Below are 17,059 nucleotides of genomic sequence, written 5' to 3'. Positions count from 1 at the left end.
AGACATTAATCAAAAGCTAAAGTGCAATGAGAAAAAAAATGACAATTCTTCAATCGATCTTCGTTGAATATGTCAGAATCCAATGGGGCTGGCGAGAGTTCGATGAGGACCTTTGTGGTAACCCTCGTAATTCTCCAAAAAAACTGTCATCATCAAAATTCTCCTGTCTTCCTTCAATCCCAAGATATTCACCAAAAACTGAACTAAATGAAAATTCTCTAATTTTGTTTCATCACTCCACTTCACTCCAGTTTACGATGAAAGCTTGTGAATTCAAGCACAACTGCAAAAATTCCATTCACACCTGTCTTGTAGTTCTAAAAAAATTCAACCACGTTACCACCGAACTCCCATTTCCCCCTTCCACCCACTCTCCACACTAAAATCGCCTTTTATACAATAAAAATCACAGACAGCACATGAGTCAACAATTGAATTTCTCTCCAATGGAGGAAAGAAAATTAATTGGTGAAATTGAGTTAACATCGGGGGAAAGAAATCAAACAGAAAGAAAAAATATATATATCGTCCTCCAGTGTTATTTTCTCTATTCCTCCATCTGTCTCCTCTTCACAGAATTTTGAAAATAAATCATCAGCTTGAGGTGGAAAATTGGAAAGCCTCCCCCCTACACACACGCACAACAGCTGTCCAAGAGTAATTTTGGAACATTTAAAAATTCATTTCAATAAACTTTGTGGTATCATCGTTTCGGCGAAGTTGATTAATGATAAACCTTGATTCTCTTATTTGGGGCGGGTTGATCATCAATTCTGCGCTTTGGTGTGTCTGAGTCGTAGATACACGTCAGTTATGTGATTGGCATGTACGACTACATGGCATTCTCTTGGTTTCGTGCGAACTGAGTTGTCTCATCAAATATCAACTGTTTCAGTGCTTCTTTTGGAAGATCGTCCAGCTCCATGTCGAATGTGAAGGGTTCCTCTGCCACGGGCTGTCGAAGAAGAAATATTTTGTTACGTAAAACACAAGTGAAACACAGTTTCGAGACGACGTGTTCTCAAGAATTTAATTATCAATTACCTCATCAGCAGGATCATAATACTGTTCAAGATACGGATGCGCCAGTGCATCCTCTACGACAATGCGTTTATTGGGATTGAATGTCAGCATTTTATCGAGTAAATCGAGTGCGCGTGGATCAGCATTTGGAAAGAGACAGGTCCATGGCACCTTGGGTTTGTACGGCAATGACTGGAGGTAACTACGTGCCTGCAAGCGAATTAAAAATATTTTTTACCTATCGCTCAATAAATTAATCTACACTGGCAGCTCCAGACAATGAACTCCCATTCAATTCAACAAATTCCTCTCCATCCAAACGAGTAGAATGAAAAATGAATAAATAATAATATATTGCATGAATAGTAAATAAGAATAGAGAGAAAATTCGTTTCTAAAGAATGAAAAAAGTGCAGAATCACGAAATTAATTCCGGGAATGTTTTCCGTGACGCCCATTCATCGATAAAAATACGACGCACATGACGACTGACACGTTCACAACGATAAAAGAAATAGAGAGAAAAATGCCTATGTGATTTACCTTCTCATTTATGATGCACTCAAGGTCCTCGGGTGAAGGCGACCCGAGAACTCCAAGAATGTGATTTAACTGGTCTAAGTAATGTTTGCCAGGGAATATTGCTCGTCTTGACAGCATCTCGGCGAGAATGCAGCCGACTGACCAAATGTCGATTGACTTTGTGTATCCCTGGAACAATAAACGTCAAACTTAATTCTAATCTGACATTTCATTTAGGGTAAATTTGGGAAACATTATCACTGGATACACCGAGAAATAAATATTTGGCACTGATTAGACATCCCCTATTTATTGGCGACGGTTGACCCGAAGGGTCCTCATTAATTTCAACGATTGTCAAGACGTTTAGACTGATGCATTTCTAACTTTTTTATCTCCCAACCCCCTTCATTATCCCGATAAGGAGGATTTAATATTGAATTTACCTTGGAATTCAACATAATCTCAGGAGCTCTGTACCACCTCGTCGCGACGTACTCAGTCAAGAAGCCAGCGTGATTGTGATCGGGATCAGCGATTCTGGCAAGGCCAAAGTCACATATTTTAAGGTCACAAGTGGTATTCAACAGTAAATTACTCGGTTTTAAGTCTCTGTGGAGTACATTAGCCGAATGTATGTACTTCAATCCTCGCAGTATTTGGTAAAGGAAGTAACATATGTGATCATTGCTTATCCCCTGGGTCTTCAGCAATTTGTACAAGTCTGTCTCCATCAGACATTGGACGATGTAGACGTCCTTCATTTGGTCTATTGTTGGCGCCCGGAGGATATCCCTTATATCTATGATCTGAAAGGGAGAATGAGGTATCATAGAGCGAATTGCTTGGCGGCTTTATGTTTTTACTGAATGCCGGGGAGAACGGGGAGACTCTTATGACGACTATTCCCTTGTACTTGAGAATACGAAATGAGAAATACGCAGAATACATGGTTTTACCCTTGGAATTGAGCTCCTGGAATATGAAGAGCATTTTCTAGATTTCTAAATTTATTTTTCCCGATGGAAACTCTACTCTATGAATTCATATTCTTCAGGGAATTCCCAAATGGGCAAAAAGGTCTGGACGAGACTTCTGTTCTGTCTTTATTCATCAAAAACAAAATCATAGGGCCGACAATGACATTTCCCCCTCATTTCGTTGTATTTTCATTTTTTTAACTGAAAATGACTTGGAACTATCTCATCTGTACAATCGCACCTGTCGAATCGATAAGAAACGAGATAAACCTCACAAACGGCCCCGGAACCATAGACTTACATTTTCGTGTTTAAACCTCGTGAGTATTTTGATTTCCCTCAGAGTCCTTTGGCTGTACGTCTGGTGCTCGAACGGCGAAATTTTCTTAATAGCTACTTTCGTCTTCGTCACATTATCGTAAGCGGATCTGTAACCAGCAAAAAAACGTTATCACCATCGCTATTCTTATCACTTCCCCTGGTTGCTTCCCATAACAAGGGTGTGACAACATGCATAATTCAAATCTACCGCCAAAATCTACAGGAGGAGCTCTTCCATTTTCGAAAATTGTCCCAAAATTTGAAAAAACCCTCACAGTGATTCCACCGCCTTAAAAATCCAAAAGGGCTTGTGCCTTTGGAAAACTTCAGAAAAATCATATCCACAAAAAATTATTCTCACAAAAAAGGGTGTGACAGCATAAATAATTCAAATCTGCCGCCAAAAATTAGGGGATGGACCCTTCTATTTCGCAAAAAATTACCCCAGGACATCCCTCGAAAGCCCTCTCCTCCTCTTTTCATCGCAAAAACCCTAAAGAGACCCTCAGAATCCAGACTTTTCAAGAAAAAAAAATGATTTCCGCTCACTCGAAAAATTCCCTTCACTCCTCGCTCCCTGTGGGGCACGGAGAGGGGTTTATGATAATTCTGTGATAGTTTAAGGGTTGATTTTTACTCACACAACCATTCCGTAGGCACCTTCCCCCATGTAGGCGAGATTAGTGTACCTCGGACCAACTTCAAACACTTGTCCACGCACAATTTCTGCATTTGGATTAACACTTGCTGATCCTTCGCCCGCCATTTTGACAACTGAGGAGATGAAGAGTTTGTTGAGACGAGGAATTTCCCCTTCTGATGACGGTGCGAGAGGGGGAAGAGCCTCGGGGGTTTCCGGTGGATCTCGCGGTGCGTATGACGTCACGTGATGGAGATTGTGTCGACTTTGAGACAACTATCGATATTCTGAATCGAATCGATGGACGCAGCGTGGGGCGATATATTGCTGTCTAAAACATCGACCTGGACGCACCGATACAAATTCCGAGAATTCAGTGAATTTCCCAATGAATTCCCACCGTTTCCTCCATTTTTCCGAATTTCCTCAGCTTTTTCATTCTCATGGAAATAGCTTAGCATAGGAAATATCGATTGTTCATTTTCGACAAAAGCAACTATCGATTATCAGTGCATAACCTGTCGATATTAGAAACAGTCGACCTTATAAAAATGGCGGGCGTCGACAGTCGGTCAGTCGGTGTAACGGCGTGAAGTGTTGTGCGTCATTGCAAACGGTTTTGTTATTGTTTTTAGTGTTCTTTTTTCACTGTTTTATTGTAAAAAGACTTCACAATGAACGCGCCACCCACCTTTGAGTCATTTTTGTTGTACGATGGAGAAAAAAAGTGAGTTTTTCAAGTTCCTAATCCACTGTCAATCGGGGAAGCTATTTGACTTTCGAAAGTTCTCGCAATTTGAGAGGTTAATTTTGGGAATTTGCAGGATTATCAAAGAGCAGGACACGAAGGTGCCTAACGCCGCGATATTCACAGTTAACAAGGAGGATCACACCCTGGGAAACATGATCAGGAAGTAAGAAATTCTATTCTAACAATCTCGATAACCGGCAGTTTGACATTTGACATTTCCGAAAGAAAATGGAAAAAAATCTGTAGAGAGTTAAGCCTCTGCCAAAAAATATTTTCTTTTTTTTTCTATAGAATCTATAGAAAAATTAAATTATTCACTAGTGATGGTTTTATTGTCCTTTACTGCCCGATCACATCCATCAAAAACAGCTCAAGCATCTCTCGTTATTTCCTCTGTTCGAAATGCTAATTTCAAAAACTCGATTGTTCCTTTCTCTACAGTCAGTTATTGAAGGACCCACACGTTCTCTTTGCTGGTTACAAAGTGCCTCACCCCCTGGAGCACAAGTTTGTCATCAGAATCCAGACAACCTCAGACTACACTCCACACGAGGCATTCATGCACGCAATAACTGATCTTATAGCTGAATTGTCGCTCTTCGAGGAGAGATTCAAAGTGAGCCCTTCGAGGATTTCCCAAATTCCATTATAAATTAAGTAAAACTTATTAAAAATCTTTTCCCCCATTACAGGACGCGATAAAGGAGAAGAAGGAAGGTTTAGATTAATCCCAGACGCCCGTGTAAATACCCAGAACTTAAGAAACTCCTTTAATCTCTTGAATAAACTCTATTTTATTGACAAAGTTCTACAAAACGTTTTCATCTCTCAGATTGTGCAACTTCGATTTCCAAAATTCACCAACGAACCTCAGCGTGCAAGGAGCTTGATAACAGATATTTATATACACGTAAGTCATAATAAATATTAAATAGATCGGTCTTACTTCTATTTACACGATTTAATCAACTTTATAGAATTGAGAAAATAGGCAAGCCAACGATTTTTCCCTCTCAATTCCTGGAGAGATAATTAAATTAACTACAGTCTCTGAAAAAACGATTGTTAATGCACAACAGCGACGGAAATTAGTCGGGAAGACACTGGGATAATGTTTATGGGATAATCTAACGCGATATAAAAATATACTTTGAAAATTTCAACGTATTTTCGGATTTAGTAATTGAATTTTTTTGCGACTATCAGCTGACAAGCAAAGCTCGATTTCAAGTTTCGGTGGTCGACGATCAAAAGGTCTCGGCGTCATCACAATCGGTTGTGTCGTGCCCGAACACTAAAAAAGAAAACGTTCGTGTCGATTAGAATTTTTATGTCGGAAATTTTATCTTGAATGTGAGCGGACAGCACACCAATAACTCACCCTCGCAATGCTCGCAGTACGGCCTCTGCACTGTCCCCTTCACAGGCGTCAATTTCACTGGCTTCTCCGGTTCGAAGTCCTGGGCCTGCTTGGGGCAGTCCTCAGTCTCGTGCCGATCAAACTCATCGCAAATATCACAGAACATCCTCGGGGAGGAGACCTTCGCCAGGGTCTCCCTCGAGTACTCGTCAGCCTCGCTGGCAGGCACACCCATCTCCAGGACTTCGATTTTCAGCTTGAGACTCTCGTTTTTCCTTTGCATGTCGACTATCACTGAGTTGAGGAAATCTATTTGACCCTTGAACGTTTCGTTGTCCTCCAGGATCTCCTTCATGTTCTTCGCCTCCCCATTGCTCTGGATCTTCTCCCCAAGACCTCCCAAATTATTGTTAGAATTCTCCTTCAGAGTCTTCATCTCCCCCAGAACCTCCGAGAGTCTAGAGTTCATCTCTAAGTTTTTCTTTTCCAGATTATGTTTTTCCATGAGCAACTCTGAGTTCTTCTCCTCAAGTTTTTTGCTTCTAGAATTTAATTCTGCGTTTTTCTCCTCAAGTTTTTGACTCCTCGTATTTAATTCCGAGGTTTTCTCGAGCTTTTTCGATTCGAGATCTTGAATTCTAGCTTCGGAGCTCGTGATTGACTTCTTCAGGGTCTCGTTCTCCTCTAGAATAGATTTCAGATTAAGTTCGGCAAGTTCAGAGGTCTTCTTGAATGCGTTGAGCTCCTTGTTTGCTTTTGAGAGGTTCTCTGAGCTTTCTTCCAACCTTTGGGAGAATTCCAGTTTCAGATTCTTAATTGACTCAGACTCCGATGATTTCAACGTCTCCATTACACTCACCAACTCGTCAATCATTTTAGATTTCATGTCTAGGGTGTTCTGCATCTCCTCGTTTACGGTTTCACTTTTCTTGAGCTTTTCCTCAAGCCCTGATTTCTCTTCTAGAATTTTCTCGACATTCGCTTCAACTCTGGACTTTTCGGAACTCAATGTCTTGATTTCTTCTGCTGTAGTGGATAATTCCAAGATTTTCTTCGAGAGTTCAGAATTTTCTTCAGTTTTCAGGGATAGTTCTTCCTCTAATTCATTTAATTTGTGAGCAGTTGAGTCGAACAAAATTAATTGAGCCTTAAGCGAGGTAACTTCTGAGTTTAGTTCCTCGATTTTTTCCTGAGAAATTTTGTAGTTGTTTTGAGTAGTTTCAAGGGCTTCTGCTGCTTGTGATAGATCAGAATTTAAACCCTCGGTTTTCCTGAGCATTTTCGTGAGCTTTTCCGAGCCTTCCTTCACTGATTTCAACTTTGAGTTCAGCGAAATTATTTCATTGTTTAATTCCTGGATCTTATCCAAGGATTTCTGTTGTTCCTGGGATACGGCTTCCAAGGATGACGAGAGACTCGAGGATTCGGAAGTTTTTTCATCAACTTTTACGATTAATTCTCGAATTTTATCATTCAATTCTTCGATCTTTGATTTCAGATTTTCCTCGGAATTTCGCAATTCCACGTTCGAGGACTCTAATTGCGTGGAAATTTCCAGATTCTTTTCGAGAGTTTGGGTTTTCCTCTGCAGGTCTGATATGGTCTTGACAAGGTGCTCATTCTCACCAGTCAATTTTGCGGCATTTTGTTCGGAATTTTCGATTTTATTAGTCAATTCTTCGATCTTTGAATTTTTGGAGTTGATTTCATCGACCAATTTTGAGGAACTTTCAGAGCTTTTCTGCAATTCTTCGTGAATAAGTTTCAGATTGCCTTCGGCTTCCTTCAATTTTTCCTGGAGCTCTCGGGAATTTTTCTCGCTTTCCCGCAATTTTATTTCGATTTTCTGAAGATTTTCCTCGACTTCATCAAGTTTTGCGGACTTTGCTTCGCTCTCCTTCAGGTTATCCTGAATTTGCTGGAGTTCATCCTCCTTTTCCTTGAGTTTTCCGCTCAAGGTTTCACGAATGTTCTCATTATCCTTCAATTGTTCCTCGAGTTTTGCCAAATTTGTCGCGTTCTCCTTCAATTGTGCCACCAAATTCCTCTCATTCTCCTCACTTTTGCCTAATTTTTCTTGGATTTTCCCTATATTCTCCATATTATCCCTCAAATTTCCTGATAAACTTTCCACCGAATTTTCCAGCTCAAAAATTTTCTCCTTCAAGTTGCCATTTTCCTTTTCTTTCAATCTCAACTCTTCATTGTACTGTTTCAACTGCTCGGAAGATCCTTCACAGCTCGAAATAACCCCCGAGATCTCCCCCTCCAGCTTGCCTTTTTCCGCGATCAATTCCTGGATTTTCTCATCCGAAAATTTCACCCTTTTATTCAACTCCGAAATTGTTGACTCATGCATTTTCATTTCACTCTCCAAATTCGTCTTCGTCTGTTCAAAAATCGTGATATTATCCCTCAGCTCAGCCATCGTTTCAGTCATGCTATTAATTTCCCCGATTTTTTCACTCAACTCAGACTTCAGAGAATTAATTTCCTGATTCAAACTCGAGAATTTCCCGGAATTACTTTTCACCTCTTCAACCAATTTCCTATTATCCTCTCCTTGATCTTCCAACAATTTTCCCACTCGCTCCAACTCGATGATCTTCTCATCTCGATTGTTGGAAACTGCGGAAAATTTATCGTTCAATTCTGCAATTAATTGAGAGGTTTCCTCCAATTTTCCGTTCTTCCCAGTCAACTCAATCTTCAAATTGTTCATTTCGATTCCTAAGTTTTCCAATAATTTTTCCAATTCTGAATTCTTCTGAAGAAGTTTCCCCGAATTTTCTTTCTCCTGATCTATCGTTTGTAACTTTTCATTCACAATTTTCTCGAACTCCTCGATTTTCCTCGATTTTTCCACGGAAAGCTTGTCTTTTTCCTCGAGTAACTGCTCCACCTGTAATTTCTGGCTCATCAGGTCCTCAATTTTCTGGGAATTTGACACCGACAGATTTTCATTCTCTTCAAGCAACTTTTTCAACTCGATTTTCTGTGCTTCTGCAGAGTTTGAATTTTCCTTCGTTAGAGTCTCGATAATCTGCTTCAGTTTTTCTATTTCCTGAGCCAGTGCCTGGGTCTTCGCAGCACTTTCATCCGTTATCTTCGAGATTATGGCGTTCTTTTCTTCCACCGTTTTGCTCAAATTTTCCGAGAGCTTTTCGATGTGGGACTCCTCTATCTCCTCTCTGTTTTTTAGCTTCTGTTGTAGTTCCGAAATCTGCGAGGAAAGCTCGGAAATCATGTTGTTTCGCTCCAACATCTGATTCTCCAGAGTGATTTTTGCTTCCTTGAGACATAGATTCGTATTTTCCACTTCTGCAATCAGGAAAAATTATTGAAAAACATGAGAAAACATTTCCCTTGGCCCCGTTCTTCCCCCAGACCTGACAGAATAGAAATACCTGACAAAACGTTGGACTCAGCTTTGAGTTTCACCAGCTCCTCTTCAGCCTCGAAGAGTCGCAAGTTATCGTTCTCGAGTTGAATGACTCTCTCCCTTTCCTCAGAGAGCTCCTTCTGAAGAGCGGTTATTCTCTCCTCATTCTGAAGATTTACCACCTGACGTTTTTCATTGATTAATAATTATCATTCCATCAAACCTACGAGACGAGCAAAGTGGAACGATAGCAGAAAACGAGTGTATTTTGGGTCTCCTGGGGAAGCACCTTAAACTACCAAATTTCCTAGCGTTCCAATTTGGCCCACCTTCTCCCACGAATCATCGCAGATGATTCAAGAATAAAGTGTTACCAACACAAATGAAATTAGGAAAATCATCACGATGCAATTAGTAACATGAACATTATTATTAGCAGGCACATGAATATACAAAAAAAATGACATAATCTTGAACAAATTAACGCAAAAACACATGAACAATCATTCTGAATAAAATTAAAAACTACCAACATATAAAATAAATTTTGTTTACAACAGTGTTTACAGTTTACAAGCATTTTCAATGAACGCAACCGAATACTGATGATGATTATGGCATGGAAAAAGTGTTAAGAGTGTGTCCAATGTGCAATGAAGTATTTTCATTAGTTCATATTAACTTTCTGCCCAAGAATGTGATCTTTTTAGTGACAAATAACGTGATTGCAATGAATATAGTGCAGAGAAACAGCTTCTCGACGACAATACTCACGCTCTGTGCAGCCTTTTCCTTCTGAAATTTGAAAAATAGAGAAAATGGGAATTCACCAGCAAAAGCCACTAGATAAAAATGGAGACAAATGGGGGGTATCAAGAAGGATCAAGTGGTCAAGAGTCACCAGTAGGTTTCACATTTTTGTGAGTCTGCCTTTTATCTCCCGGTAAATCACTCAGGATCACTCCAAATAGGGCAACAATCATTGAGACGTCATCTCAATTAAGGCATTCGTACAACTAATTTTTTCCCACTGACATCTACTGGGAATCGCTGACCAATTGACGAAAAACTAAAAATTCATGAGCCATCACCAGGGGGGCAAGCTCGCAAGCTTTGGAGCAGTCTAAATTCAATGCTCAAAGAGATCTGAATGTTTAAACAGTGCTTGGTATTTGTTGGCAAGTGAGAGTTACCTGAATGTCCTCTTTGTTCACTGATTCCTCCTCGAATCGAAACAGAATGTCCTCGCATTTGTGTTTCTCCTCCTCCAACTGTGATTGCAGAATATTCTTCTCCTCGAGGAGCCGGGAAAGGGCTGCCTGAGCGTCAAGAACTGTCTTCTCCATTTCCTCTCGATACTGATCATGGAAAACAACAGGAAGGTTCAGGGGAATAGATCAAAATTGAAAAACTGAGATTAAATGAATCCTCCGATAATTTTTTTGTGTAATTTACAAGACATTTTCATTATGAACTCGAATTCTAAAGCCCACTTGAATGATCGATAAATCGAATAGGTAAATCCAAGATCTACCTTATCATACTCCATCTTCAAATTAACTATCGATTGCTCGGCATTATCAGCCTGCGTAGCAGCCTTAGTGATCCTCTCTCTCTCTAGATCCCTCTCCTTCTTCAGCATGTCGATCTCCTGCTGCTTTTCCTTCAACATTTCCTGAAAATCCCACAGTAAGGAATATCCTCAGGAAAATTCATACACAAACAACAATAACAGAGCAATACTAAATAACCAAAAGCCTCTTTTTACAAGTGAGCAAAAATAAACCAGGAAAATAATGAAAGCAGTCTAGCCTAGGCCCTTCCCCTCATCTCCTCTATTCCAAGTACTTTTTTCATTTATTTGTTTATTTAAACAGGCAAAATACAGATATACAAGATACTCAATACTTAAGAATACACCAACAAGAGATAATACTTCAGAAGAATAGATATCTAAAAAAAAATCTACAAAAATATGGCAAATTGAAATGAAGGAATAAGTGTTGACACTCAATCATTTTATCCTTTAAACTTATTTCCTCACTTCATGGCACTAAAACCCATCAAAACCAAGTTCAAAGATGTACATTCAATTAGAAGAAAAACAAATATATTAGTATCTCACCTGGAGAGAACTCTGTCCAGGTGTGGACGCCCTCACTCTCTGGAATATGCAAATTAAATTACAAAAAAAATTCCTATCAGTTTATTTGCGCTAAATTCAGCATTCAATGGGTAATTAATTAAGAAAGAGGTACAACAATGACTGATGAAAAATACTAGAACTCCTCGGGGGCTGGTGGAGAGGCCTCATTCCGCGAATCTTACCCTGGCGGTGGTGACCCCTCTGGCGCTCGCCGTGGCTGATGTCACACTGGAGACGGAGGTCAGGGATTCTCGGGAGCCGGCTTTACGGATGGACGAGTTGAGGGAGGCGCCCATAGGCTTGTGCACGGCGCTCAGGGACGGGCGCTTGCTCGAGGGCGACCGGGAGACCTTGTGTGATGGGGCGAAGAGACCGTGCCTCGGCTTGCATTCGAAATACCTGGGGATGTGGTGTTTTTAGAGAAATGGTTATGCGACGGAAGACTTTGAATTCGTCTGGGGAACCGTCAGAGATGCAGGAAAACATTCGAGACAAAACTCTCCTCATGAAAAATTGAACGATGGCCGTCTATCAATTTTTCCTCCATCTGTGACTGCCCTCGGAATACTACAGATGGGGAATATCTTCAAGGCTATTGCCTTGTCAACCCCTCAAACAAATATCAACACAGCTGAAACCTTTTGTCTCCAACCGCTCCATCATTTTTCCCAACGGGCTCATCCAGCTCCACGCCACACCACTCGCCAGCTGCAAATTCTGTCACCCCGAGGTACCTCAACACCCCGGTCTTGCTCCCCTGGCTCGATGACACAATAACTCGATCCCCAATCTTCAAATCCCGCGAGGTCGTTGAGGATAAACTCGTCATGGAAACATCTATCAATTTCCATTAATTTATTCAGCGCAAAAAAGGAATTCATTACAATCACTACGATTACAGCGTGAATTAATAAATCAACTGAAAATTGAACTCCATTTTTTGTTTAGGGAGTATAGGGGATATTTTTCTTATTAATTTATTAATAAATAAATTTATTAGCAATATACTTTCGAATAACCATTTTCTAACGAGACAATTTTTTGGCCATCATCATCATTTCGACTTTTTTTTAGTCACAGACAAATAGATAAACAGTAATAAATACGAAAAATTTAAAAGTTGAAATGAAATAATTACGAAGCTTCCATTCGGAAGCATAAACATTGGTAAATTTAGGAAAACAAAGTGGCAAAATCATTTCTTTTATTGAAATTAAATAGTTCTGGTTAATTTTTAGCAATAAAAAAATCAAATAAAATTGAGGGATTAATTGTGTGTGCTGTGCAATCATCAGTGTGAACTAGACTCTAAACTGAAGCTGTGCATCCTTTAAGGGCGACGATAGGAATACTTGTAGCGATCCTTACTCAGTGAAGGTGAAATTGATTTGTTGCCTGGTGGTGTCTTCAGTTCAGGTTGTATCATCAGGCTCTCCTGGAGTGGATAGCGGGTCAATCTGGTGAGACGTGAGAATATTCCGTGCTTGGGGGCGCATTGGAAGTAACGGGAGCCAGCAACCGAGCCATCATTCTTTCCTTCATTCGTTAATTACGATTAATTAATAACGAAATCGGTAATGTCGTTATAAAGTGAAGAACCGATCGAGATAGAGAAAAATGTTCAATAAACAAAATGTTCAGCACGAAAAGAGGAACATTTTGTCTCTGAAAAGTTTTTCTCCAGCTGTGATTCCTCTCGAGATATTGGGAATTACCGATAGGCTCATCCAGGACAACTCCAGCCCAGTCTCCAGGAGCAAACTGGGTTTCTCCGATGTAGGCGATGGAGCCGGGCTTCGTTCCACCGACCCATACTCGATCTCCGATTATGAAACTGTCGGTATCTTCCGTCAACACGACACTCGTATCTGTTCAAATCCAAACGACGATTTTTCAAGGATTGTTTCAATCGAAAAAAATGAAAGACTAACAATAGGAGGAGGGCTCCTGAGTATTTTTGGGGTCCTACCTGATCCTCGACGAAGGCCTCCAGTGTCCTTGCGTCTAACGTTCTCATAAATTGGCTCCATCGAGTCTATCACATGCAAATAAAGCAAAAACTAAACAACAAACAAACTACATAAGCATTGCAACTAACAATGAATGATGCATTGGTAGTCTGGGGATTCTTTTGAAATCTAACGGAGATACAGAAATTTTCATATGACCTTTTTTGTAGTCCTTAAAGTTCTCGAAAAGAAAATTCTTAACAAAAATTTCGCTATCTGCCCCTCATTGCTTTTTTTTTCTAGGAGTTGTGGTTCTCGGGATATTGCAAATAGTGACAATTTCCAATTTTACTTCAGTTCCAAAATGTTCATAAAGGCTGTCTTTTGAAGCTAAATCAGAAGAAATTACCAGGGACAACGTAGAAGCCATGATCATCAAGGTGTCCCTCAAAAACCTATCTCCTCCGTGTTAAATGAACCGTGAATAAAACTGGAGCTAAGATAATCTCCAAACACAATCGCGAATACGTAACATGAATGAACAACTATTATTAATACATGATTCTCCTGCTTCCTGTTGTCCTTTTTCATCCAAAAACAATCAAATCCCAATGTTTTGACATCACATTACGGTTTTAGATACCGAGGACATGACTCAATGATGTTAATCTAGAGATTCTATCGTGACAATCACCACTAAATATTGTTGTTAATCATTTATTCATGAGATGTGGTTTTGTATCACTGCTAATTAATGGTAAGAGAGCGTGGGTGTGGCCTGTACGTGAGGCTTGTAGGTCGACGTGGGCGTCCCTCCTATGTCTTATAACCGATTTTTTTTCTTCGTTTTCGTGCTTCTTGTTGTGAGGAATAGATAGTTTGAAATTATCAGAACAGGGAACTCGTTCAGGGCAAGGAGGAAGTGGCTGGCCGTTAATTGGACACTAAATTGTGGGTTTCGATGACTTAATTCAGTCTACCTTGACATTCTGCCTCAGAATCATGTTCGAGTTATGGTTTAGGTCAGACGTAGGTCGAAAATCCCGAGGAATTTGAAAAGAAAAATTAATTTCCAATGATGTTGTTGTTGTTCTGGCGAATGACAACATTTCTGAGGGACAGGTTCTTCTTCTTATGTGAATATCTTCTGATGGAACGGTCAAATTTAGATTATTGTGAGCTCATTATCAAGATCTGTTCTTCCTCTTTAGAATGGGAAGAAAAATTTGACTTTCACTCTGCCAATATCGAAATATTCCACATTGAACATTGACTCTTGATGTTCTATTGTCATAGGCTTTGGCATATTGGTTGTAGTTCTACGAAAAATGTCAAGAGACTTTTTTTTGCAGAGAATTGAATTTCATACAAAAACTATAAAATAACCTTCTCCCCTAGAACTGACTGAATTTACACAATAACTAAATATTCAATGAATTGAACTCTTCAATTAGCCACTTTAGTTCTTTCTCATTCTCTCATTATTTTTTTTATTCATTTGCTGGTCCTCCATTTATGGAACGGACGACTTCAGGTTAACACACGAGAGTAAAGGAGTCACCTATGTATTTTTTGCGATATACAAACTGAGAGTTACGTCAACTGCAATAAATAAAACGTTTTATGCAGAAATTTTTCTTTTATCGTTCTTATTTCCTTCGCGAACGGATTAAAATCGACTATTAATAATCCTCGTGACATTCATGTATCAACAAGCAATAAATAATTCAAGAATTATCGAAAACATGTGCAACAAATTGATACAATGAAGACTTATCTATTGATGACAAGAATTCTTTATCAATTTCTTTGGATTTTCATTCCTTTTTTTGAATAATTATTTTTCTTTTGTATTTTTTTCGAAGTTCTTTAATTGTTTGTATTTATTTTTAGTGTTTGTGGTGTTAATACTTCCAGCCAGAGCGACGAGTGTAACTTAAGACAACAGCGAAATTGAATTCCAGAAGAAATCCGTAAAAATGGAAAACACGTTCTACTATCGGTTTCTTCCCCCGATCCAACGGTATTCATTGATCTTTTTAAACGTTATGTTGGTTTTTTTATGGGGATTGTCGAGTGGAGAGACAGGTTGTTAAGGTCGTATGGACCGGATTTCGATTTCCATAAATGAAGAGACAATTAAATTATTTGGGTCAAGAACACATGACATTTCTATCGTTACCTATCGATAAATGCGTGATAATGAGTGTAAAAATGAGGAATTTAAGTCCAAACATATGATTTCCTCATCGGAAGAAATATTTTAAAAAATAGAAGAAAAACCCAAAAAGCCTGAATTGTTCTACGAAAAAAAAAAAACAGCTTCATAAAATTTTATGATCGGAATTGGAGCAATATCTTCAGATCTGTGAAAGATAGAGAATTTTTTATGATTTTTTTTGGAGACTTTTGGAAAGAATTTCGACATTTTAAAAGGAGTGATTAACAAAATTGTCTGTATCTGTCATAGATTTCACGTTATTTGGCAAAAATTCAAAGCCAAATTGGTTTGTTATTTGATGTCAACTCATTTGTCTCATTCATAGTTTGTTAAATTTCTCCAACCCTAATGGATATAGGAAAATGTTCGTGACAAACGTTTTTTGGACTCTTGAAATTCCCCACAAAAAAGTTTTGGACAAAAAATTCCCTCACGAGTTATTGCTTGAAAACTAAAGAAACTTCACTTGATCGATTCACAATTTCTGATTTTTCAGTTTCTCGTTGACTAAAAAATTTCGTCCACTTCATAATAATTAACCAACGACTATTTCTCAGGTCTCAATGAATAGGTAGAGAGTAAATAGAAGAGATGGTGATGAATGATTGATGAGAATGCTCTGCTATAACCAATAATAAAACTAATGACAATTGATAAAAAAAAGATTACTCAGTTGCTTGCTAACGTGATGAGAAACAGCGTTACACTGTTTGGATCATGATGTCTCGTGGCGTTTGTAGGCGTGCAATGATTTTCCCCCCTCAGACATTTCAACTCTTTTATTCCCAAATGGTGGGAGCACAGCCATTTACAGAAAGAAGACAGCGCACTTTGTAACATCAATTACTCACCGCTTATTCTGTGTTTATTTTAGTTTTGTGAAGAGCACTCAGTCTAGGGCTCTTCACCTACGTGATGACATGATAAAAAAGACAGGAAAGACAAACAAATAGAGATGAATAAAACATTTACAAACCTGATTACGTGATTTGGGTGGAATTAATGACTGAAAGCCATAATAATTTATCATCTCGATAGTTTTGCTTGTCTTTTGGAAATTTAGATTCAGAATTATTGGTTTTCCTCGATAATGAGTGATTTTAGAGAGAAATATCACGATATATTTTTTGTGGGGAATAAAATTATCCCGAAAAAATGACTCATTACATTTCTCTCTAAACCCACTGAGAATTGAGATAATTGAACATAAAGCAAGAAAATGCAAAATATTTTGCACCAAAGACGAAGACATGTCTTTCATTTTATAAATAATACTGCCAACAAAAATCGAATAAAAAAACAGTGGATGCACTCACTCATTGATGATCTGGGTGGTGAAGGTGGTACCGCAGGCTTCGGCTCGACGTTGCAGCATGGCCTGCCAATCTTGGAAGGTGGCCTGAGTCCCGATGCCTTTGAATCCGACATTTCTCACTCACTTCTTCAGTTACACTTCCTCAATTATTATTATGAACACTAGATCACTGTTACGCAACACAATCACTGATCAAGGAGGCTGGGTATTGTTTTCTGATCATACAGACAACAGACAATACCCCATATTCTAATTACTGAACGGTCGATCATTAAGTATATGAGACAATTACTGAAGAATACACAATCAACGATGGAGTCCTGTCGAAAATATTAACTATTCTTTGGAGCACAAATAAAGTAAGTGAGTAAAAGATATGTAATGGTAGTTAAAATTTGTAATAATTCATCGTTGATCATGTTTCATAAATTATTTATAATTTTAAAAAT

At 38.9% G+C, this 17,059-nt stretch overlaps 3 protein-coding genes across 11 annotated transcripts; 1 reads left to right on the top strand and 2 right to left on the bottom strand.

Moving 5' to 3' along the window:
- Positions 1-517: 517 nt before the first annotated feature.
- On the bottom strand, positions 518-3,647 carry LOC135160082 (mitogen-activated protein kinase 1). The gene is made up of 6 exons (XM_064116259.1): positions 3,488-3,647; positions 2,827-2,953; positions 1,992-2,354; positions 1,567-1,734; positions 1,045-1,233; positions 518-955 (listed from the first exon to the last, which is right to left on the bottom strand). Exons 1-6 carry the CDS (start codon positions 3,610-3,612, stop codon positions 833-835), a joined length of 1,095 nt encoding a protein of 364 aa, XP_063972329.1. The 5' UTR covers positions 3,613-3,647; the 3' UTR covers positions 518-832.
- A 382-nt stretch (positions 3,648-4,029) lies between these two features.
- Positions 4,030-16,777, top strand: LOC135160101 (DNA-directed RNA polymerase II subunit RPB11). Of its 6 annotated transcripts, none has more exons than XR_010298501.1 (6): positions 4,030-4,213; positions 4,311-4,400; positions 4,679-4,853; positions 4,930-4,979; positions 5,070-5,147; positions 16,636-16,777. XR_010298501.1 is itself a non-coding variant. In XM_064116286.1 (5 exons), exons 1-4 carry the CDS (start codon positions 4,161-4,163, stop codon positions 4,963-4,965), a joined length of 354 nt encoding a protein of 117 aa, XP_063972356.1. In that variant the 5' UTR covers positions 4,030-4,160; the 3' UTR covers positions 4,966-4,979; positions 5,070-8,921. The 6 variants fall into 6 exon arrangements, 1 of the variants encoding a protein (XP_063972356.1); XR_010298500.1 differs by having other exon boundaries at positions 16,599-16,740; XR_010298499.1 differs by lacking the exon at positions 16,636-16,777 and adding an exon at positions 14,968-15,958.
- LOC135160052 (restin homolog) lies at positions 5,007-16,753 on the bottom strand. Of its 4 annotated transcripts, none has more exons than XM_064116204.1 (13): positions 16,612-16,753; positions 13,095-13,160; positions 12,841-12,993; positions 12,494-12,661; positions 11,764-11,962; positions 11,308-11,524; positions 11,105-11,143; positions 10,514-10,654; positions 10,173-10,337; positions 9,754-9,774; positions 9,005-9,161; positions 5,619-8,918; positions 5,007-5,531 (listed from the first exon to the last, which is right to left on the bottom strand). In XM_064116204.1, the coding sequence occupies exons 1-13, from the start codon at positions 16,721-16,723 to the stop codon at positions 5,485-5,487; spliced, it is 4,785 nt and encodes a 1,594-aa protein (XP_063972274.1). In that variant the 5' UTR covers positions 16,724-16,753; the 3' UTR covers positions 5,007-5,484. The 4 variants fall into 4 exon arrangements, with proteins under 4 accessions (XP_063972274.1, XP_063972277.1, XP_063972275.1 ...); XM_064116207.1 differs by lacking the exon at positions 16,612-16,753 and adding an exon at positions 15,965-16,605; XM_064116205.1 differs by lacking the exon at positions 9,754-9,774.
- Positions 16,778-17,059: the final 282 nt, after the last annotated feature.

The sequence above is a fragment of the Diachasmimorpha longicaudata genome, chromosome 3 (assembly GCF_034640455.1).
Source record: "Diachasmimorpha longicaudata isolate KC_UGA_2023 chromosome 3, iyDiaLong2, whole genome shotgun sequence".
In the NCBI taxonomy this organism is placed as follows: Eukaryota; Metazoa; Arthropoda; class Insecta; order Hymenoptera; family Braconidae; genus Diachasmimorpha; species Diachasmimorpha longicaudata.
The sequence above is the reverse complement of the archived record's forward strand: the minus strand, read 5'-3'. Positions and strand labels throughout refer to the sequence as shown.